The sequence below is a fragment of the Pleurodeles waltl genome, chromosome 10 (assembly GCF_031143425.1).
Source record: "Pleurodeles waltl isolate 20211129_DDA chromosome 10, aPleWal1.hap1.20221129, whole genome shotgun sequence".
NCBI classification, from domain to species: domain Eukaryota; kingdom Metazoa; phylum Chordata; class Amphibia; order Caudata; family Salamandridae; genus Pleurodeles; species Pleurodeles waltl.
Window position 1 is genome coordinate 338,111,005 of NC_090449.1, and position 24,950 is coordinate 338,135,954.

The window sequence follows — 24,950 nt, forward strand, 5'->3', positions numbered from 1 at the left end:
TACATAAATGTGTGTTTGCCCCAACCAAAAATCAGTACCTAATCCAGGTAATGATGCAACTGGGGCCCTCAGGGCAGGAGTGCACATCCCTCCCCATGCAAGGGACTCTTCCCCCTTACAGTCCTTCAGGTGGTTTTCATACTGCTACTAAATTGGACCACAGGCAAAATGGAAGAGGGGTATTTGACTAATGACACAGATAATGCGCTATATATGAGAAGAGAGAGGTACCTTAAAGTTTAATAAAAGCTAAAAAGCTCCATCTGGTCATTGATCCTAAACAAAAACATGGAGGAAGAAGGACAAGAAATACAGTACTTGCTTAGGCCTGGTCATCTCTAGAGGGAATTTTGGGAAAGGCTTTCCTATCAAATAGCAGAAGAGCCAAAGGAAACCTGCGGACCATCATGATAAAGAACAGACAGAACCAGGCATAAGTAACCTGGCAGCGTACATAATTATGGCGATAAAAAACCCTGAATGGTTTAAAGGAACAGGATCTTATCTATGAGTCGACGCTTATCTTCTTCCTGGCTGCGAGGATGGTGGGTCCCGGAAGAGTCACAGTGCTAGGTACCGTTGTTACATTCCATGCAGTGCAGTGCAGGATTGTCAGCGCCGTGGCGAATAAAAGGGTGATGTACCTGATTTCAATTCAAACAATCTGTTGTTTTTCCAGACAGCCTCACACCTACTAGCCCCAGCGCACACAGGGCGAGGGAGGTGTATGGCACGCGCTGCTTCCTAAATGCAAAGCTATTTGCACTGATGTCACTTTCTCCATTATTGGAACTGGGCCGCTGCTCCAGCAGGTCCTGGCCTGTTCCGGTTTGGCACTAAAGTATAATGCAGCTGTTAGATTAGTGTGGACGTGTGACAAATGGTAATTAATGATATACTGGTGCATTTGTGTCCATTGTGGGAGTATGGGATTCACGCCTTGGCATATCCGTTGCACTTAGCGCTTTGCATCGAGGAAAACAAAAAGTGATGTCTGACATTCATTTCAGTCATTGGCAATTGCATGGGCTGCGTTCCAGCCCGTCAACTGTGGGACAGGACTCAAGCAAGACCATAAGGACGAGACCTAAGTAGTCCGAAACGGGTCTGTGGTTTCTTGTGTTCCCTTGTCAACTGGGCCTGGCCTAGCAGTTTAGGCTGAGGTGTTTCTATGCATTAAATTTGCCCTCTCTCTGTCAAGAGTGGCAAAGTGGGTGGAAAATGAAGGATTGAGGCCCTGAGATTAACTGCAGCATTTCTACCTTCACTTTGTTGCTCGCTACAGTAAACTATACAAGCATGAAGCAGGTTTCAGTCTACAATGATCAACTAGAAACATTTGCTTACAAGGAGGAATGGCCCCACTGCATGATGGGATGTTGAGCCAGGTGCAGGAGTCGAACAACGTGTTCTTTCGCAAAGCAACTTTCAGTCCTGCCATAAGGTGGCACCATGTTCCTACAACATACATTTGAGAGACAGGAACAAGGAGGGCCTAGAGGCTCAGTGAAGAATGGCAGTGAAAGGAAGTCTATAACAGAGAAGAAGCCTGGTCATCGTTTTGAAGAAGGACACATTTGTTAAAAAACAATACCAAAGATATGTTCACTTTTTTGAACCATAGGGCCAATGCAGTATGCACTTTGGGACTGGCCCAGCTATTCCCCAGTGACACACATGCATGCCATCTGTGTTTTACTCTCAGGATGAGCCTTCCTCCCTCCGTCCATTGTTCTGTATTCACTCTTGTATGTGCTGCATATATTGCTTTAAATAATATACTTATGTGTTAGTTCGAGGTTCATGCTGAATATCTCAGGAAGTTATGAGAATTTCAACCCCGCTTGACTGGTGAGGAAGTTGTTTCCAGTGCAGTACTGGTTGCAATATAAAAACGTGCTTATATTACACACAAAACACAGTAACCTGTAAGCACTGTGTTTTATTTTACTTTCACCCTATCAATAGTTTGACAGCAGTGTGCCTCCTTCAGGAACCACGGTTTCATGTGTCTGCTTTGAAGCGGGCTACTTCAGAAAGACCCAAAATGAGCTACTATTGAAGAAAACGACTGGATGGAATAGACATTTCAAATACCAGACCCAATCGACATCACCAAACACAAACTGATGAAAAAGCTCTTTACCTAGAGCCCCCTGAATTCATCATGGGAAAGGGAGGTGGGGTCGACGGCACCTTCACAGGCACCACCAGCAAGTTGAGGACACGGAATCAGTCTTGGACGATACCCAGGATGGCCTAAAAATGGATGTAGTCTCCAACGAAGCAACAGCATTAATTCTGCTAGTCGTATTGGCCGCATGTGACACCATGCATTAATGTATCCTCAACCCTTTCCATACTGAGCTGGGATTCTGAGACAGACTGGATCTCCTCGTTGAAGTGCAAGCCATTATCATCTCCCTCCACTTTATGTTTCCTAAAATTGTGCTTTCAGGGTGTCCAATGGCTCAAAACGTTCCCCGCTCTTCTCTTCTTCAATCTGTCACCTACTCTGCTTCCTGCCCTCATTACAGATCCAACAACCTGATCAAGTACAATTACACAGAAGACACGCATATCCTTCTAAAGCTGGATCAACCTGCAACCTCCTGCCCAGCCTACCTCAAAGCACTTTTACTAGTAATGGAGAAATGGATTATGCAAAACAACATTAAATTATAGGCTGGAAATTGAAAAATCCTAATCTGTGGCAACTGGTCTCTATTGCAAGGAACTCTCCCATGGTCTGCTGAGAGAGACACTGTGCCCACCCAATCCAACTCAGAAGAAGAAGTTGGGAAATACCTGGGATGTGAGTAACATGCGCAAACCAATATTAATCTTGCTGTCTCCTCCCTCTCCAGCACCATTAGCAGGACTTCAACAAGTCAACCTTTTACAAGCACTGGATGACAATTTATCATTCTTCAGTGCTGCAACTGTGTAGAGCCAGAAATTCTAGAATCTAACTCTCATCCACCTCCGTTATCCCACAGCTGGACTGTCATACTCATAGACGAAGAAACCTACTGACCGCTGATAGTCTTCACCCAATGTGCACAACTGAGAAGTGCCTTAAAAAGTATTCAAGTAGCATGAGCCTTATGTCTGGACTCAAAAAGATAAATATTCTGTTTTATATTGTTCCAAAGGTTTTGAGCTGCAGCAGTTCTGTACCGCCCTTCCTCACACTTCAGTTGTTACAAAAGATGGACCCCTTAACTCCATTCAGCATTCCCAATATCTCACTCCGCAGGGGAGAAACAATAATTCCCTAAACGCTCCATCATCCCCATCGTAAGATGCCTCTGCTTACCACCGTTGGGCTGCCACAGGTGAGGAATGAAATTCTACAGCTGCCACAGCAGGGCATTTCAAAGCTCACTATGTCACCTCCCTGAGCAGTCTTCACGGGAATGCACCATTGGCCCTCAGGGATCTATCTGCAACAGGGATATTGGCTGTGATTGTTTTGTCCTGCAACATACTGGAGGAAGCACATCTATGCTATCTATGCTAATACACTTAATGTTCTTGTTCAGGTAGCTGCTGTACAGGTTGCCTCCACCAAATATGATCTGCCCTATCCTGTTCCCAACTGACCCCTTTGTCTTATTCCCTTCCTTGCCATCTCATTCCATCTTGCTGGAAGTGGAGCACCACCTCCCAACGTGATTCATCAACCGTGAGCCCTGCAAGCAGTGTGAGCCTAATCCCTCTCACCACTGCCACATCCCTCCCCGAGGCCGTTCCCAAGGAATGAGAATGGATTTTCTATCTGCACTCCGTATATCCTATGCTGAATCCCATGAGATGTGCAACCCTCCTCATCCCTATTCCTCACACAAAGCACGTGTGCAGAAGTAATATCTCACACTGTGCTGCTGGAATGGGAATGAAGGATGATCAGCACCTATTAGTGTTCAATCCTGTACTGAGCAGTAATTCCCAGCACTCTTCTATAGGCACTCAGCATCTGAGATGAACACTCTCACCAAAAAACGTTTTACTCTGAGGCATGATCGTACTATATGCATTAGGCTCCCAACAACTCCACACCTTCTTCATCACTAGACCGAGGTGCTGTACGACTCTGTTGAGTCCGCAAACAATCAAAAACAGCGTGAACGATGTCATAATACATTAAATGAGTTTCTGCATTACTAGGGCCCCTAACCAATGACAACGAGAACTCTTTCAACTCTTCCCAGAATCATACATTTCATTATCACGTCATGGACTTCACAGTATAGCTTGCGACCCAGGGATGAGAATATAGCCAGGGCCCGGTACTCGAGGATGTGTGGCAGTGGTAATGTGGCCGTGCTTGATGGAAGAATCCATGTTCCACTTAAGTATTGGATTCAAAAGAGAGCAACGCAGAAACACGGCAGGAGTGGAAGACAGGGAAACAGAGATAAAGGGTGAAACCAGGGATGAAAAAGAACCTGAAAGACACAGGAGGTGTATGTTGGGTGTTGGAAGAAAGGAAATGAGGGGGAATGAAGAGAAAACAGCCTCTGTTTTCAGCAAACCTGGAATTTGGCACCGCCGGAGGTTGGCTCCTAGGAAAAGCTCTGGGTCCCTGCACTTGTATTTTACAGATTTAGTACTGCTTGGGCTCCAACGTATTAACTTTAAAAAGTAGATTAGTCGTTTTACTGCAACACTGTCTTACATATAATAGAGCAGAAGGAGAACGTTTACAGAGAAGTCAGTTTGGCCAACAGACCGGTCCCGATGTTAAAAACAAGAGCCTTACTGTGGCTTAGCGATACCTAGGACCATCAATGAGATGTGCTATTGTGTCCCGCAGCATTACCGAGGCATCGGATAAATGGCGGACCGCCCCCTCGGCGCCAAATGCTGATTACCACTGCAGGTTTCTAAGAGCGATTCAATTCCTTGAGCCGGCCATGCGTGACCATCTCTAATCGCCATCGTTCAGCGACACCTCCGTGTGCTGGATAGGAGAGGCGCGGCTGTCCTCTTCCTGGGGCCATTAGCCCCGTGTCAGCGGTTTCATGGTTTAATCAATCCTCCTTGCGCAGAGGTCGGCATACAGAGAACACAAGGCAGAGCGGCAGAAAGAGGGCGCCAGGGAGCACGCGGTGCTTACCTATTGGGATGGAGGATATCTGCGAGTACAGGTCCAGCATCCTGTTTCCGTCCACGTCCACCAAGTAGTTCCCGCGACTCTCTTCATAATTGCAAAAGAAGTGCACAGCATCTGCATTCTGCGGAAACAGCCAACAAAGGGAGTTTAAGCGTCACGCCATTCAACATCATTTATGAGACAGATAATCCCCTCCCAGAGTACACACGTAGGCTAGGATATTGCAAGACACCAAGGAGTACGTGACCAGTTTGCAAGGATGCGGAATGCCAAGTCAGTTTGATGTTGCTGATGAAAAGGCCGGGAGTAGTAATATTCCTCATACTTAAAAGGGCATCAGTAGAAGGCCTTTTAGTTCTGGTGGGGCCAGTAACAGCAGCAGCCCTATTGAAAGTATAAGATCTATGGGGACATGTCAGATCGGTTTTGTTTTAGTAATGACGCTAAAATCACCATGTGAAACTCAGGGGTAAAATGAGGAATAGACGGTGTAATTGTATCTGAAATTGTAGACTCCATGGTAATTTCTCATTTATTAAGGATGCTCAGGGTCACAACTGTAATCCCAAAATAGCACCGCCCACCAGAGTTACCAGTACCCTCAGGGTTGATATCTCCCGGGGTTGGACTTACTTATTATTATTACTGGGGCTCTCATAATAAGGCCCATTGAGTCAGTCTCTTCAATCGAAAACAAACCTTACACCCTGCCCTCTTTCTCGAACAAAACATGCCAACATGCCATGTACTGATGGGCGTGGGTGTGGAATTATGCATTGGCTTTGGTTCTGAAAAGCAAATTAAATGCAAGAGGTAATCTTTGAATGAGTGTATAATATGTGACATCCACTCCTTTCTCACGTTAGTTCCCAAGGCAAGCCTAGATGTGACGCCACAATCAGTCTATATCGAGTAACATATTTACAGTTTTTTTATTTAGATATTACTATCTCACTGTGTAGCAAACTGCGAAAAATGCAAACGACCATTCAGATTGCAAGTTAATTGTAAATGGGTAGCATGTACTTTGTATTTTGGAACTTTTCATTGCACTACACCGAGGGCTGGTGTTCCATCAATATCAAATACACAGAACCTCGAGTGATCTACAATGGCAGCCAGAACCCCAAGGTGAAGAGCATCCCCATTATTTTTATTCATGCATAATTGTATGTTATGTATGGCCCCTCCTTCCCCCAAATCATCTCGCCCTTGCTTCAACTGCTATGCAGGGGCAGAGGAATAGTGGTGAGCAGGACTGGATTGGCAGGGAGGGCAATCGGGCAGTGCCCGAGGGGCCAGAGGCAGAGCCCAGCTAGGGGGCATTTTTTCCGTCTGTGGACAAAGCAGCTCCACATACCAGGGCTGATTTTCCTAACAAATCCACTGCTGCAGCTCCCGTCAGGTGAGAGGTAGTCTGGGCAAGCTACATATGAGGCCCGTTAATTGTCATTGGCAGAATGACAATGGGGCTGCTGGAGAACGCACATCATCTGGAGCACCTTCCATCCCTGGGCTCAGAAGGTGACAGTGAGCCCTTGAGGGAGGTGCGTCATTTGGGCAGCACAATTTACAGGTCTTCGGTGTGGTGAGATTGCTTTTGTCCCCCACTACAGGTCACAACAATCAGACAGACAAACCGCAGGTGCCCGCTGCCAGGTTTCTCAGATTGAGATTGGGAGTTTCATTCAAATACTGTGCAATGGAATGAGAGAAAAAAACACCAAGAACTGCAAAAGTGTAAAATAACTTTGCAATTAAAACGAATCTGAATAGAAACAAATTAAAAGAAAACATCGTTTTGGCAGTACTGCTGTAAAAAACACTCATTCACCCTCCATCCTGGAATGAAAGGGGAGAGGAGAGAGAAACAGGAAAGAGATAGAGACAAAAGAAGAAAAAAAAAGGGAGAGGAGTGGAGAGACAGGGCGGGTGAAGAAAGATTAAGAGTAAAGAAGGGCTGAATGATAGAATGGTATAGAGAGGGAATAATGGGAAATAAAAATGAAAAGAAAAGGAGATGGCAAAGGGAAGAAAGAGTGAACAGTGAATGCTGAAACAAACAGTGGATGGAGAAGAGGATGTCAGAAGTGTCCTGGTCAGTGAGAATAGTGAACAGGTGGATACGTGCTTCATACACACTCCTTAATTCTCTGGCGGTCCAGTAGTTTATGGCTTGATTTAAAAGTTGACGGGTACCTAGAGAAGGTGGTTAATCCACAGTAGAACCCCAATGGAGTTTCCTTTAAAAATTGATAGTATGGTGAAGGAAACAGCACCAATGGATTCTCCTCTGGTCGTATCACTTCTTCCAGAAATTGGTGGCTTTTCTATTACCACCCAACTCTGAATCAGGCTCTTGGTCTGTCCACTATCAGCCAGCACAAGGCCCCTCCACTTCCCCAATCACCTTTGGAAGACTGAAGAACTCAAATTACTCAGAAGGACTAAAATCCATTGAATTTCTATGGGGAATGGCGCCCTTCTAAACATGTTAAGTTTTGCTAAAGCAAGTAGCTAATAACTGCAGCAAACCAGTAAATAGAACACAAAATATAACATTAAGTGTAGTACCGTGCACATTGGAGTGCAAGGGTGGATGTAAATGAGCACAAGTGACACAAAAAAAACACAGCATAAGAAAGGGAGAATTTATAAGACTGAAAATAGAACTGAAGCATAACATAAAATGGAGACAGAAATTGAGACAATGGGCAATAAGGACATTGGAGTCAGAAAAAGAATGAAAGAACGTGTATATGGCAGGCAGAGGAGAGAGAGAGAGAGTAGGTTTATTGACACAGAAATAAAGTTAGAGAGGGAAAAGATCAGGTGAGGGAAATCAAAGAGAAGAAGGGGGAGATAGGCAAGGAAAAAGAGATATCAACCAATAAAGAAAGGGAAGAGTGGGAAGTTGAATAATAAAATGGGAGGACAAAATGGATAGAGGGGAATAAGACCACGGCTGAGGCAGGGAGATAAGGAATGAAAAATTGGCATTATAGCTGGAGAGAGATGGTGTAGGAAGTTGGCTCTGTATGTGCTATTTCAAAGTAAGGAATAGCATGCACAGAGTCCAAGGGTTCCCCTTAGAGGTAAAATAGTGGTAAAAGGAGATAATACTAATGCTCTATTTTGTGGTAGTGTGGTCGAGCAGTAGGCTTATCCAAGGAGTAGTGTTAAGCATTTGTTGTACACACACATAGACAATAAATGAGGTACACACACTCAGAGACAAATCCAGCCAATAGGTTTTGTTATAGAAAAATATCTTTTCTTAGTTTATTTTAAGAACCACAGGTTCAAATTTAACATGTAATATCTTGTTTGAAAGGTATTGCAGGTAAGTACATTAGGAACTTTGAATCATTTCAATTGCATGTATACTTTTCAAGTTATTCACAAATAGCTATTTTAAAAGTGGACACAGTGCAATTTTCACAGTTCCTGGGGGAGGTAAGTTTTTGTTAGTTTTACCAGGTAAGTACGACACTTACAGGGTTCAGTTCTTGGTCCAAGGTAGCCCACCGTTGGGGGTTCAGAGCAACCCCAAAGTTACCACACCAGCAGCTCAGGGCCGGTCAGGTGCGGAGTTCAAAGTGGTGCCCAAAACGCATAGGCTTCAATGGAGAGAAGGGGGTGCCCCGGTTCCAGTCTGCCAGCAGGTAAGTACCCGCGTCTTCGGAGGGCAGACCAGGGGGTTTTTGTAGGGCACCGGGGGGGACACAAGCCCACACAGAAATTTCACCCTCAGCGGCGCGGGGGCGGCCGGGTGCAGTGTTAGAACAAGCGTCGGGTTCGCAATGGAAGTCAATGAGAGATCAAGGGATCTCTTCAGCGCTGTAGGCAGGCAAGGGGGGGCTTCCTCGGGGAAACCTCCACTTGGGCAAGGGAGAGGGACTCCTGGGGGTCACTTCTGCAGTGAAAGTCCGGTCCTTCAGGTCCTGGGGGCTGCGGGTGCAGGGTCTTTTCCAGGCGTCGGGACTTAGGTTTCAGAGAGTCGTGGTCAGGGGAAGCCTCGGGATTCCCTCTGCAGGCGGCGCTGTGGGGGCTCAGGGGGGACAGGTTTTGGTACTCACAGTCGTAGAGTAGTCCGGGGGTCCTCCCTGAGGTGTTGGTTCTCCACCAGCCGAGTCGGGGTCGCCGGGTGCAGTGTTGCAAGTCTCACGCTTCTTGCGGGGAGATTGCAGGGTTCTTTGAAGCTGCTCCTTTGGATAAAGTTGCAGTCTTTTTGGAGCAGGTCCGCTGTCCTCGGGAGTTTCTTGTCGTCGTCGAAGCAGGGCAGTCCTCAGAGGATTCAGAGGTCGCTGGTCCCTTTGGAAGGCGTCGCTGGAGCAGAGTTCTTTGGAAGGCAGGAGACAGGCCGGTGAGTTTCTGGAGCCAAGGCAGTTGTTGTCTTCTGGTCTTCCTCTGCAGGGGTTTTCAGCTAGGCAGTCCTTGTTCTTGTTGTTGCAGGAATCTAAATCTTTAGGTTCAGGGGAGCCCTTAAATACTAAATTTAAGGGCGTGTTTAGGTCTGGGGGGTTAGTAGCCAATGGCTACTAGCCCTGAGGGTGAGTACACCCTCTTTGTGCCTCCTCCCAAGGGGAGGGGGTCACATCCCTAATCCTATTGGGGGAATCCTCCATCTGCAAGATGGAGGATTTCTAAAAGTTAGAGTCACCTCAGCTCAGGACACCTTAGGGGCTGTCCTGACTGGCCAGTGACTCCTCCTTGTTATTCTCATTATTTTCTCCGGCCTTGCCGCCAAAAGTGGGGGCCGGGGCCGGAGGGGGCGGGCAACTCCACTAGCTGGAGTGTCCTGCGGTGCTGTGACAAAGGGGTGAGCCTTTGAGGCTCACCGCCAGGTGTTACAGCTCCTGCCTGGGGGAGGTGTTAGCATCTCCACCCAGTGCAGGCTTTGTTACTGGCCTCAGAGTGACAAAGGCACTCTCCCCATGGGGCCAGCAACATGTCTCTAGTGTGGCAGGCTGCTGGAACCAGTCAGCCTACACAGATAGTCGGTTAAGTTTCAGGGGGCACCTCTAAGGTGCCCTCTGGGGTGTATTTTGCAATAAAATGTACACTGGCATCAGTGTGCATTTATTGTGCTGAGAAGTTTGATACCAAACTTCCCAGTTTTCAGTGTAGCCATTATGGTGCTGTGGAGTTCGTGTTTGACAAACTCCCAGAACATATACTCTTATGGCTACCCTGCACTTACAATGTCTAAGGTTTTGTTTAGACACTGTAGGGGTACCATGCTCATGCACTGGTACCCTCACCTATGGTATAGTGCACCCTGCCTTAGGGCTGTAAGGCCTGCTAGAGGGGTGACTGACCTATACTTGCATAGGCAGTGAGAGGCTGGCATGGCACCCTGAGGGGAGTGCCATGTCGACTTACTCGTTTTGTTCTCACTAGCACACACAAGCTGGCAAGCAGTGTGTCTGTGCTGAGTGAGAGGTCTCCAGGGTGGCATAAGACATGCTGCAGCCCTTAGAGACCTTCCTTGGCATCAGGGCCCTTGGTACTAGCAGTACCAGTTACAAGGGACTTATCTGGATGCCAGGGTCTGCCAATTGTGGATACAAAAGTACAGGTTAGGGAAAGAACACTGGTGCTGGGGCCTGGTTAGCAGGCCTCAGCACACTTTCAATTGTAAACATAGCATCAGCAAAGGCAAAAAGTCAGGGGGCAACCATGCCAAGGAGGCATTTCCTTACACAACCCCCCCCAAACGAAAGAGGATGAGACTAACCTTTCCCAAGAGAGTCTTCATTTTCTAAGTGGAAGAACCTGGAAAGGCCATCTGCATTGGCATGGGCAGTCCCAGGTCTGTGTTCCACTATAAAGTCCATTCCCTGTAGAGAGATGGACCACCTCAACAGTTTTGGATTTTCACCTTTCATTTGCATCAGCCATTTGAGAGGTCTGTGGTCAGTTTGAACTAGGAAGTGAGTCCCAAAGAGGTATGGTCTCAGCTTCTTCAGGGACCAAACCACAGCAAAGGCCTCCCTCTCAATGGCACTCCAACGCTGCTCCCTGGGGAGTAACCTCCTGCTAATGAAAGCAACAGGCTGGTCAAGTCCATCATCATTTGTTTGGGACAAAACTGCCCCTATCCCATGTTCAGAGGCATCTGTCTGCACAATGAACTGCTTAGAATAATCTGGAGCTTTTAGAACTGGTGCTGAGCACATTGCTTGTTTCAGGGTGTCAAAGGCCTGTTGGCATTCTACAGTCCAGTTCACTTTCTTGGGCATTTTCTTGGAGGTGAGTTCAGTGAGGGCTGTCACAATGGATCCATATCCCTTCACAAACCTCCTGTAGTACCCAGTCAAGCCAAGGAATGCCCTGACTTGAGTCTGGGTTTTTGGAGCTACCCAGTCCAGAATAGTCTGGATCTTGGGTTGGAGTGGCTGAACTTGGCCTCCACCTACAAGGTGGCCCAAGTAAACCACAGTTCCCTGCCCTATCTGGCATTTGGAAGCCTTGATAGAGAGGCCTGCAGATTGCAGAGCCTTCAAAACCTTCTTCAGGTGGACCAGGTGATCCTGCCAGGTGGAGTTAAAGACAGCAATATCATCAAGATAAGCTGTGCTAAAGGACTCCAAACCAGCAAGGACTTGATTCACCAACCTTTGGAAGGTGGCAGGGGCATTCTTTAAACCAAAGGGCATAACAGTAAACTGATAATGCCCATCAGGTGTGGAGAATGCTGTTTTCTCTTTTGCTCCAGGTGCCATTTTTATTTGCCAGTACCCTGCTGTCAAGTCAAAGGTACTTAAGAATTTGGCAGCACCTAATTTGTCTATGAGCTCATCAGCTCTAGGAATTGGATGGGCGTCTGTCTTGGTGACAGAGTTGAGCCCTCTGTAGTCCACACAAAACCTCATCTCTTTCTTTCCATCTTTGGTGTGAGGTTTGGGGACTAAGACCACTGGGCTAGCCCAGGGGCTGTCAGAGCGCTCAATCACTCCCAATTCCAGCATCTTGTGGACTTCCACCTTGATGCTTTCCTTAACATGGTCAGACTGTCTAAAACTTTTGTTTTTGACAGGCATGCTGTCTCCTGTGTCCACATCATGGGTACACAGGTGTGTCTGACCAGGGGTTAGGGAGAAGAGTTCAGGAAACTGTTGTAGGACTCTCCTACAATCAGCTTGCTGTTGGCCAGAGAGGGTGTCTGAGTAGATCACTCCATCTACTGAGCCATCTTTTTGGGTCTGATGACAGAAGATCAGGGAGAGGTTCACTCTCTGCCTCCTGATCCTCATCTGTTACCATCAACAGATTTACATCAGCCCTGTCATGGAAGAGCTTAAGGCGGTTCACATGGATCACCCTCTTGGGGCTCCTGCTTGTGCCCAGGTCCACCAGGTAGGTGACCTGACTCTTCCTTTCTAGCACTGGGTAAGGGCCACTCCATTTGTCCTGAAGTGCCCTGGGAGCCACAGGCTCCAGAACCCAGACTTTCTGCCCTGGTTGGAACTCAACCATTGCAGCCTTTTGGTCATACCAAAACTTCTGGAGCTGTTGGCTGGCCTCAAGGTTTTTGCTTGCCTTTTCCATGTACTCTGCCATTCTAGAGCGAAGGCCAAGTACATAGTCCACTATGTCCTGTTTAGGCTCATGAAGAGGTCTCTCCCAGCCTTCTTTAACAAGAGCAAGTGGTCCCCTTACAGGGTGACCAAACAGAAGTTCAAAGGGTGAGAATCCTACTCCCTTCTGTGGCACCTCTCTGTAAGCGAAAAGCAGACATGGCAGGAGGACATCCCATCTCCTTTTGAGCTTTTCTGGGAGCCCCATGATCATGCCTTTTAATGTCTTGTTGAATCTCTCAACTAAGCCATTAGTATGTGGATGGTATGGTGTAGTGAATTTGTAAGTCACCCCACACTCATTCCACATGTGTTTTAGGTATGCTGACATGAAGTTGGTACCTCTGTCAGACACCACCTCCTTAGGGAAACCCACTCTGGTAAAGATACCAATGAGGGCCTTGGCTACTGCAGGGGCAGTAGTCGACCTAAGGGGAATAGCTTCAGGATACCTAGTAGCATGATCCACTACTACTAGGATATACATATTTCCTGAGGCTGTGGGAGGTTCTAGTGGACCAACTATGTCCACACCCACTCTTTCAAAGGGGACCCCCACCACTGGAAGTGGAATGAGGGGGGCCTTTGGATGCCCACCTGTCTTACCACTGGCTTGACAGGTGGGGCAGGAGAGGCAAAACTCCTTAACCTTGTGGGACATATTGGGCCAGTAGAAGTGGTTGACTAACCTCTCCCACGTCTTGGTTTGTCCCAAATGCCCAGCAAGGGGAATATCATGGGCTAAGGTCAGAATAAACTCTCTGAACGACTGAGGCACTACCACTCTCCTAGTGGCACCAGGTTTGGGGTCTCTGGCCTCAGTGTACAGGAGTCCATCTTCCCAATAGACCCTATGTGTTCCATTTTTCTTGCCCTTGGACTCTTCAGCAGCTTGCTGCCTAAGGCCTTCAAGAGAGGGACAGGTTTCTTGTCCCTTACACAGCTCCTCCCTTGAGGGTCCCCCTGGGCCTAAGAGCTCAACCTGATAAGGTTCAAGCTCCAAAGGCTCAGTTCCCTCAGAAGGCAGAACTTCTTCCTGAGAAGAGAGGTTCTCTTTTTCTGACTGTGTTGCAGTTGGTTTCCCAACTGACTTTCCTTTTCTCTTGGTAGGCTGGGCCTTTCTTCCAGACTCCAGCTCTACTTTTTCACCCTGTGCCTTGCACTGTGCTCTTGTTTTTACACACACCAGTTCAGGGATACCCAGCATGGCTGCATGGGTTTTTAGTTCTACCTCAGCCCATGCTGAGGACTCCAGGTCATTTCCAAGCAGACAGTCTACTGGGATGTTTGAGGAGACCACCACCTGTTTCAGGCCATTGACCCCTCCCCATTCTAAAGTTACCATTGCCATGGGATGTGCTTTAGTCTGATTGTCAGCGTTGGTGACTGTATAGGTTTTTCCAGTCAGGTATTGGCCAGGGGAAACCAGTTTCTCTGTCACCATGGTGACACTGGCACCTGTATCCCTCAGGCCCTCTACACTTGTCCCATTAATAAAGAGCTGCTGCCTGTATTTTTGCATGTTAGGCGGCCAGGCAGCTAGTGTGGCTAAATCCACCCCACCCTCAGAGACTAGAGTAGCTTCAGTGTGGACCCTGATTTGCTCTGGGCACACTGTTGATCCCACTTGGAGACTAGCCATTCCAGTGTTACCTGGATTGGAGTTTGGAGTGGAACCTTTCTTGGGACAGGCCTTGTCTCCAGTTTGGTGTCCAGACTGACTACAGTTTCGACACCAGGCCTTTTTGGGATCAAAGTTTTTACCCTTGTACCCAGGATTGTTTTGTGAAGAGGCTCTGGGCCCACCCTCCTGTGCAGGTTTTTGGGGGCCTGTAGAAGACTCTTTACTATTTTTATTTTTGGCTGTCTCACCACCTTTCCCCTGGGGAGGTTTTGTGACCCCTTTCTTTTGGTCACCCCCTGTGGAAGTTTTGGACACCCTTGTCTTGACCCAATGGTCCGCCTTCTTTCCCAATTCTTGGGGAGAAATTGGTCCTAGGTCTACCAGATGCTGATGCAGTTTATCATTGAAACAATTACTTAACAGGTGTTCTTTCACAAATAAATTGTACAGCCCATCATAATTACTTACACCACTGCCTTGAATCCAACCATCTAGTGTTTTTACTGAGTAGCCTACAAAGTCAACCCAGGTCTGGCTCGAGGATTTTTGAGCCCCCCTGAATCTAATCCTATACTCCTCAGTGGAGAATCCAAAGCCCTCAATCAGGGTACCCTTCATGAGGTCATAAGATTCTGCATCTTTTCCAGAGAGTGTGAGGAGTCTATCCCTACACTTTCCTGTGAACATTTCCCAAAGGAGAGCACCCCAGTGAGATTTGTTCACTTTTCTGGTTACACAAGCCCTCTCAAAAGCTGTGAACCATTTGGTGATGTCATCACCATCTTCATATTTAGTTACAATCCCTTTGGGGATTTTCAACATGTCAGGAGAATCTCTGACCCTAGTTATGTTGCTGCCACCATTGATGGGTCCTAGGCCCATCTCTTGTCTTTCCCTTTCTATGGCTAGGATCTGTCTTTCCAAAGCCAATCTTTTGGCCATCCTGGCTAACTGGATGTCCTCTTCACTGGAGTTATCCTCAGTGATTTCAGAGTTGTTGGTCCCTCCTGTGAGGGAACCAGCATCTCTGACTATTATTTGTGGAGTCAGGGCTTGAGAAGCCCTGTTCTCCCTAAGTAGGACTGGAGGGAGGGAATTTCCCTCCAAGTCACTATCTTCATCCTCTGTGTTGCCATCCTCAGAGGGGTTGGCTTTTTCAAACTCTGCCAAGAGCTCCTGGAGCTCTACTTTGGTAGGTTTGGAGCCCATTGCTATTTTCTTTAGTTTACAGAATGACCTTAGCTCTCTCATCTGTAGATGGAGGTAAGGTGTGGTGTCGAGTTCCACCACATTCACATCTGTGCTAGACATTATGCTTCTAAAAGTTGGAATACTTTTTAAGAATCTAAAACTAGTTCTAGGTTCTAATTCAAACTTTTAACAAACTTTAAAACTCTAAAAGAAATGCTAACAGGGACTAACACAAGGCCCTAGCAGGACTTTAAAGAATTTAGAAAACTTTTCAAATTGCAAAAATCAATTTCTAATGACAATTTTGGAATTTGTCGTGTGATCAGGTATTGGCTGAGTAGTCCAGCAAATGCAAAGTCTTGTACCCCACCGCTGATCCACCAATGTAGGAAGTTGGCTCTGTATGTGCTATTTCAAAGTAAGGAATAGCATGCACAGAGTCCAAGGGTTCCCCTTAGAGGTAAAATAGTGGTAAAAAGAGATAATACTAATGCTCTATTTTGTGGTAGTGTGGTCGAGCAGTAGGCTTATCCAAGGAGTAGTGTTAAGCATTTGTTGTACACACACATAGACAATAAATGAGGTACACACACTCAGAGACAAATCCAGCCAATAGGTTTTGTTATAGAAAAATATCTTTTCTTAGTTTATTTTAAGAACCACAGGTTCAAATTTAACATGTAATATCTTGTTTGAAAGGTATTGCAGGTAAGTACATTAGGAACTTTGAATCATTTCAATTGCATGTATACTTTTCAAGTTATTCACAAATAGCTATTTTAAAAGTGGACACAGTGCAATTTTCACAGTTCCTGGGGGAGGTAAGTTTTTGTTAGTTTTACCAGGTAAGTACGACACTTACAGGGTTCAGTTCTTGGTCCAAGGTAGCCCACCGTTGGGGGTTCAGAGCAACCCCAAAGTTACCACACCAGCAGCTCAGGGCCGGTCAGGTGCAGAGTTCAAAGTGGTGCCCAAAACGCATAGGCTTCAATGGAGAGAAGGGGGTGCCCCGGTTCCAGTCTGCCAGCAGGTAAGTACCCGCGTCTTCGGAGGGCAGACCAGGGGGGTTTTGTAGGGCACCGGGGGGGACACAAGCCCACATAGAAATTTCACCCTCAGCGGCGCGGGGGCGGCCGGGTGCAGTGTTAGAACAAGCGTCGGGTTCGCAATGGAAGTCAATGAGAGATCAAGGGATCTCTTCAGCGCTGTAGGCAGGCAAGGGGGGGCTTCCTCGGGGAAACCTCCACTTGTGCAAGGGAGAGGGACTCCTGGGGGTCACTTCTGCAGTGAAAGTCCGGTCCTTCAGGTCCTGGGGGCTGCGGGTGCAGGGTCTTTTCCAGGCATCGGGACTTAGGTTTCAGAGAGTCGCGGTCAGGGGAAGCCTCGGGATTCCCTCTGCAGGCGGCGCTGTGGGGGCTCAGGGGGGACAGGTTTTGGTACTCACAGTCGTAGAGTAGTCCGGGGGTCCTCCCTGAGGTGTTGGTTCTCCACCAGCCGAGTCGGGGTCGCCGGGTGCAGTGTTGCAAGTCTCACGCTTCTTGCGGGGAGATTGCAGGGTTCTTTGAAGCTGCTCCTTTGGATAAAGTTGCAGTCTTTTTGGAGCAGGTCCGCTGTCCTCTGGAGTTTCTTGTCGTCGTCGAAGCAGGGCAGTCCTCAGAGGATTCAGAGGTCGCTGGTCCCTTTGGAAGGCGTCGCTGGAGCAGAGTTCTTTGGAAGGCAGGAGACAGGCCGGTGAGTTTCTGGAGCCAAGGCAGTTGTTGTCTTCTGGTCTTCCTCTGCAGGGGTTTTCAGCTAGGCAGTCCTTGTTCTTGTTGTTGCAGGAATCTAAATCTTTAGGTTCAGGGGAGCCCTTAAATACTAAATTTAAGGGCGTGTTTAGGTCTGGGGGGTTAGTAGCCAATGGCTACTAGCCCTGAGGGTGAGTACACCCTCTTTGTGCCTCCTCCCAAGGGGAGGGGGTCACATCCCTAATCCTATTGGGGGAATCCTCCATCTGCAAGATGGAGGATTTCTAAAAGTTAGAGTCACCTCAGCTCAGGACACCTTAGGGGCTGTCCTGACTGGCCAGTGACTCCTCCTTGTTATTCTCATTATTTTCTCCGGCCTTGCCGCCAAAAGTGGGGGCCGGGGCCGGAGGGGGCGGGCAACTCCACTAGCTGGAGTGTCCTGCGGTGCTGTGACAAAGGGGTGAGCCTTTGAGGCTCACCGCCAGGTGTTACAGCTCCTGCCTGGGGGAGGTGTTAGCATCTCCACCCAGTGCAGGCTTTGTTACTGGCCTCAGAGTGACAAAGGCACTCTCCCCATGGGGCCAGCAACATGTCTCTAGTGTGGCAGGCTGCTGGAACCAGTCAGCCTACACAGATAGTCGGTTAAGTTTCAGGGGTCACCTCTAAGGTGCCCTCTGGGGTGTATTTTGCAATAAAATGTACACTGGCATCAGTGTGCATTTATTGTGCTGAGAAGTTTGATACCAAACTTCCCAGTTTTCAGTGTAGCCATTATGGTGCTGTGGAGTTCGTGTTTGACAAACTCCCAGACCATATACTCTTATGGCTACCCTGCACTTACAATGTCTAAGGTTTTGTTTAGACACTGTAGGGGTACCATGCTCATGCACTGGTACCCTCACCTATGGTATAGTGCACCCTGCCTTAGGGCTGTAAGGCCTGCTAGAGGGGTGACTGACCTATACTTGCATAGGCAGTGAGAGGCTGGCATGGCACCCTGAGGGGAGTGCCATGTCGACTTACTCGTTTTGTTCTCACTAGCACACACAAGCTGGCAAGCAGTGTGTCTGTGCTGAGTGAGAGGTCTCCAGGGTGGCATAAGACATGCTGCAGCCCTTAGAGACCTTCCTTGGCATCAGGGCCCTTGGTACTAGCAGTACCAGTTACAAGGGACTTATCTGGATGCCAGGGTCTGCCAATTGTGGATACAAAAGTACAGGTTAGGGAAAGAACACTGGTGCTGGGGCCTGGTTAGCAGGCCTCAGCACACTTTCAATTGTAAACATAGCATCAGCAAAGGCAAAAAGTCAGGGGGCAACCATGCCAAGGAGGCATTTCCTTACAGATGGAGAAACAAAAATCCAATAGATTCACTGGATGAAAATGAGAGAATTGAGGTGAAATTAAGGAGTAAAGAAAGGGAAGAAGGGTGAGTGCCAAAAAAAGAAGAGGTCGACTGTTCATATGTGTGGGTCAGCTAAGAGGAGGAAGGGTAAAGAGAATATATAGAGAAAATGAAATGAAAGGCTCCAGTTGGAGTGTTTTCCTAGAGCATGTCAAGTAGATTCAGATCATGTTTCTTCTCACAACATAGATGTGATCAAGTACCAAACTTTCTTATGCCTCCAAGATGACACATGCTAATAGGCCTCCCTGTGACATTCAAAAGGGGAACGATGAAAGCCTTAGATATGTACTACCATCAATGCCTGAGATTTAGCAGGGAGATTTCCAACCACCTAAAGGTTGTCAGAAGCCACAGGGGACCTCAGAGTGAGCAGGAAAGTCAGTGTTAAGAAGGTAAGCAAGAACTTTCAGATGTGAAATTGAGGAGACATTTTTATTGCCTGGAGATGACAAGGAACCTCAGGGGCGTAGGGTTAGCTGGAACGCCAACGAGTAATGTCCCTGAGAACGAACTTCTGAGTAGGACAAAGAGCTACAAGTAAAATACAGTGGGGAGCATTGGGCAATGCATGGTAAGCATGAATCATTGGTGCTATCAGAAGCCCCTAAGACCTGAGAGTGGGCAAGGCTTTTAGGAACTGAGAATGAGCACGCACCTCAGGAAGCTTAGGGAGAGCTGTAAGGCTTAGGGACGTAAATGAAGCAATACCCCTGACCAAATGTCACCCCCCAATGCCCACTGAGAGTAAACAGGAGCTTTAGAGATCTGGTGGTGACTATGTGCCAAGCAGAAAGGGAACTACGTGGAAATGTCATCTTTGCAAAATCTCCTGATGAACACTGCTTTCAGTCAACTGAGTGTATTCTGAAGCTTTTAGTTATCAGTGAGCAAGAACAACTGAGCCTGGGGGTGGGCTGAGGGTGAGCTGGAACCCAAAGGCACCTGAGAGTGAGCTGGAGCCACAGACATCTGAGCCTTAGCAGGATCCACAGGGGACCAAAGAGTGGAAATGAGCTTAAGCATTCTATTGGGAAGTCTGTAGTTTAGGGACCAACAGATAGGGAGTATGAGCTTCAAGGCTTGAAAAACTTATGTGTCTGCTTACCTCAAGGCGTCCTTGAGATAAGCAGATGATAGAGACTTGAGGATGAGTGTGAACCTCTGAGGCCATGTTGGTTAGACGTGATTAAGAATCCCTAAGTATGACCAGGAGTTTTAGGTCTTGACATGGGATTCAGAGTTCCAAGGGTGAGCAAATGTTTGGGGATCTAAGAGAGAGCAACAATTCAGAGACGTGGTGGTGAGAGCTTTATTGACCTAAAGGTATGTGCCAGAAGACATGTGGGTGATCTCTAATGGAATTACCATATTTCCAGTCCTGGATGATGTTACTTGCCTTTGAAACTTTAAAAAACATGATTTACCACATGTTTCTCCCCAAAATAAACCCCTGATGTTAACCACACAATGATTCATGAAAGGTTGTGATCCACAAAAGTGGGCCACTTTGTTTTGGGTGCTAGGGCCAATTTTTTGCCCCAATCCACTTCTGAAGGTAAGCCATTCATAGATGACTTCTACCCAGTGTACCAAACAAAAGAAAAAAACCTGGCCTCCAGCCACCCAACGAGTCATCCTCTGTACCTTCTCACCTCCCACCCTCCCGAAGATGTGCACTTTAATTTTCAACAAAGCACAAATCCAGCGCTGCACAGACAGACTCTTGCAAGGATGTGCGAGTGCAGCCTGGAATTCCTTTATGACAAAGCAAAAGGGGAAAACAACTTTTGGTCCTCACTGTTGCTACGTCATAACAGTGAACAAGCAGCATTAGAATCAGGTATTCACGACAATGGCACTCAGTGAAAACCATACTCAACACACAGAATAATGAATAGGTGGATAGCTGCCAAAATCAAGGTCGCTTTCCACTTGTGTGTTTCAAGTGACATCAAATGGACAACAGATATCCGTCACAATGTTTCCTTGAGTATTTCCCCTCAGAATTCTCTTCTACTGTTCAGCTGACCCCATGTGTTTTGGGGAGAACTACACTAAAAATAGCAAAATTGTTCTCTTTGAATGCCACCTGCTCAAGTCAATTACACTTTCTGTACCCGAGTTGATTTTTAGGGGAGTATAAGCGTTTTCCTCTGCACATTTTCCAACGCTTCTGTTAAAACTTTTGTAACTTAGGGAACATCACAAGGATGCCCAGTTTTAAGAGAACACATGAAGAGGGTTTAGTACTAAACGTGCAAAAAATATTTGCATATATCTTCTATACAGGCATTTCTTTTTAATGAAACTTTGCTGCAAGAAAGGCTGTGCAAAGTTCCTATTTACAACTTCGCAAAATGCTTTGAGTGTGATCTTTAAACAACTTTGGCTTTAGAATTTAAATTCTTTACTGAATTTTGACAAGTAGTTCCTCCCGGTCAACATTAATTTAGCCTACTCGCTCACAAGGGTTCTCAAATAATGGCACGAATATTGATGACATGAATAATTATGACCACCATATTACCCTTTTAACTGACCTCCATCGACTTGACTTGAAAACACTTTTTATAGTCCTGTGCATGAAAAACAAAGTCATTATTACCCCCCAACCACTGTACCTACAAAAGATACTCACTACATCCACTGTTGTAACAAGGAGCAAATCTCAACTACTGTTTCCAATCCTTAAAACAGCTAACTGAAAAACAGCAATCAACCCATTGCCTGCTATGAACCAAAAGTATGGACCTCCCTTCCAGAGTAACTTTGGGCCAGATGTAGGTAGGTTTCATTTTGCGAGTTGCAAATTGCGCGTACTAGCGACTTGCAATTTGCAACTCGCAAAATGAAATGCAGAAAGGTGTCTCAGACACCTTCTGCGACTCGCTATGGGGTCGCAAAGACCCACCTCATGAATATTAATGAGGTGGGTTGCAGTTTGCGACCCCATAGCGAGTCTAGGCACTCACAGGGATGGTGGCCTGCTGGAGACAGCAGGCCACCATGTCTGTGACTGCTTTTAAATAAAGCAGTTATTTTTTTTCTTTTTGCAGCCTGTTTTCCTTGAAGGAAAAAATACCGAAACCATTTAGTTTCGTTTTTTTTAGAGTAGGCAGTGGTCCATAGGACCACTGCCTGCTCTGAAAAATACTTTTTTGTGGCATTCACAAAGGGGAAGGGGTCCCATGGGGACCCCTTCCCTTTTGCGAATGAGTTACCATCCACTTCAAGTGGATGGTAACTGCGAGTTGGTTTGCGACCGCTTTCGCAGTCACAAAGCAACTCAACATCGCGATGCGGTCGCAAATAAGAAGGGAACACCCCTTCCTATTTGCGAGTCGGAATCACATTTTGCGAGTCGGTATCGTGACTCTGCATCCCATAAGGCCTTTTGCGCCTCGCAAACTGCGTTTTTCGCAGTTTGCGAGGCGCAAAAGGCTTGCTACATCTGGCCCTTACTCATTTGCTGCTCACCTTCTCGAACAGCTTATTTTGTGCAGGTGACTACCAACTGTGAGCGACAGCACTCACCAGACGTTAACCTACAGCATGAGCAAAACATTGAAAGAGGGGGAAAGGAAGAAGAGAAAGGTGGGAAAACAATGGCAAAGGGGGAAGCAGGGATGAAAAAGAATATGTAGGTGTGAGATAAATCATTGAGAAGTGTTAGGTGGTGGAGGAAAGAAGAAGGTGGGGTTCAAGACTAGGCAGCCTTGGTCTTCAGCAATGCCGACATCCAGCAGCACTGATGGTGGGCTAGTAGAGTACAACTGTGGGCTGTGGTGGTGTTTCTTTTTTTTAAAGAAATTAACCGCTGCCTTTCGCTAACTTTCAAAAACTCATCTGACCAAATCTTACTCAGAGAGACTAACTATAAATCAAGTCAGATCCTTAAACTTTGCAGTTGTTTTCTTGCTACTATCATTGATGACTTTGTTAAGTGTGTGCCTGTTGTTAATCAATGAACACACAAAAGCAGTGTTTCTTACCCCGGGGTCCGTGAGGGCTTTTCAGGGGGTTTGCAACTGTTTACAAAATTAAATAATATTAGCAAATTAATAAAGAATGTGCACATAAAAAGTAAAATTAAAAATTAAAAATTTTACAGTGCTCTTTAAATGTGAAAGAATTTGAAATTGAAGCCTAAAAATTAAGGTGGGGGTCTTATCTAGACTCGTGGAAGCAGCGCAAGAACAGCAAATGGAATCTTGTCTGTACAACTGGTGGCTTCGATTGAAGCACTGGTATGCACAGACAAAAAGAGTATAAATCGGTAGCAAAAATTGACCAAATTATATTTTGGAATCTAGAATATCAATTTGACTTTTAGGAATAGAACTCCAACCATCCCGCGAAAATAAAATTCAGATGTTTACATATATTCTATTTGTGAATTAAATATTTCATATTTTGTGCATTTGCTGTAAACTTGTTTCTGTATCTTTGTGTATTGTTTTAATGTACATGTCATACAAATATCTTAGGCGAGGGTTCCCCTCTTTAAAGTAATGATTCAAAAGGAGTCCACAGAAGAGAAAAGATTGAGAACCACTCCTCTAAAGCCATTTTGCATGAAGCGCTATCAATCTTCTTACTTATTTAACTTCTTTCCAACTTTTAATCTTAAGGTTATGAAAAGAATATGTTTCCGGACCTTGCTTTTTTGTTCCAACGGAGAAACGATCAGTTCATTGTAATTACACATACAATTATGTTAACCATATTGTAAGAATCACTGGTCTCAGGGCATGGGCACCAGTTCTATGGCGGATAAAATACATTCAACAACCTAGAAATGTCCCTACAAGGGAAGAACAGAGGACTCTGGTCTACGGCTGCCAACTACATACAGCTACAGCAGCCAATTATTTTTTTCACAAGCAAGGAGACAAGTAAAACACAAACACTGGGAAAGCAAATGGGTCTCACCTACGACCCAAATGTTTTTGCCAGGGCTTATTTTTCTTCAAAATGTCCTGCGTGCCACATTTTGTAGGCTGGAGACGGCCTTCCGAGAGGCTGATTCAGGAGTTGTCTAGAACAGTAAACAACTCCTTAAGGGAGCAGTCTTGGGATACTGTTGTTTTGACCAGAGGCCTTTTGCTAGAGGCAGGAGAAGACTCAATGTGGAGGATTAGGAAAGGATCAGGTAAAGAAGCTAGAAATGAAAAATACCTTGCGGAAGCTTATACAAAAGCTGTTTTTTTTGCAATACTCACATATCAGAAAAGGGCTGGACTAAGACATAAAAACACAATTAGCTCTACCAAATCTATGCCAATCTACTAATAATGAAAGTGGAAAATGTCTGCAAGGAGATTTTAGATGGGCACAAAAGTGTCTCTATGTGTACACTATGGAGTGTAATGGCCTCGTATCGTGTTTGAATGGAAAGGCAAGGGCAGGGGAATAACTGAGGGTGGACCAAGTGAGTCTTATTCTATCATGGCAAAAACCTACCAATTGATTGGTATGCCACCCTCACCAGTGTGCGGTGCCAGCCTACTTATGTATTTGAGCAATGGCCGAATTAGTGCTCCCCTGACTGGTGCTCGTCAGCCTCTGGGAGCTATCAGGAGCATGAGCAGGACTGGGCAGTGAATCCAAGCTCAATATTGGGCTTATACTGCCTTAGGAGGAGTGAGTGAAATCTGGGTTTTAAAAGTTTTGTTGTTTCTCCTCAGGTTGCCAGTTGTGATTGCTCTTACACTTCTTACTTCACTCATGACATGTACAAGTACAGAAGTTGCCACTATCACTGCCTTTATAAAACTGCATGGCTTCAGGTCATGTCACCAAGATTTACTGCTGCACCAAATGTTTCACACATTTCAAATCATTTTACTTGTCTGGCCACACTGCTGCCTGGTACATTCTATGTGTAGATTACTTTGTCTTCTGTGACTACTTCTCTCTTCGCGTGAATGCAGATAGCTACCTGCTGCACTTCTGGCTAAGTTGGTACTATGTAATAGCCTTTATGTTTTGTTCCCCCTGACCTGGGTTGTTTAAAAGTGCCTCATGTCATGGTGCTTATTTGCTTCTGACATGAACCTGCACAGTGTATACCCAGTTTTTAGCTGTGTCTCCAAGGGTTGAACTTTGTCACTTTTCGGTGCACTCCATATAACATCACCAAGTATCCACATGTTGTGCTCTCTATGATGGGTTCAACTTTAGGAAACTGACCACTACTAAAATGGTAGATATGTGTTGTTGTGAGTTCTACTTTGTGCCTGGGTTGGACACCCTTATTTTGGCATTAGGCCCGTAGCCTGTGCCTTTTTACACCTAG

The 24,950-nt window shown here is 46.3% G+C and overlaps 1 protein-coding gene across 3 annotated transcripts in view; it reads right to left on the bottom strand.

Moving 5' to 3' along the window:
* The window catches only part of ABAT (4-aminobutyrate aminotransferase), a 718,549-nt gene that overhangs the window by 219,292 nt on the left and 474,307 nt on the right, over positions 1-24,950 (bottom strand). For all 3 annotated transcript variants that reach the window (XM_069210537.1, XM_069210534.1, XM_069210535.1), the window contains exon 5: positions 5,123-5,240. In XM_069210537.1, coding sequence (XP_069066638.1) covers positions 5,123-5,240 — 118 coding nt within the window. The remainder of the gene's footprint in view (positions 1-5,122; positions 5,241-24,950) is intronic.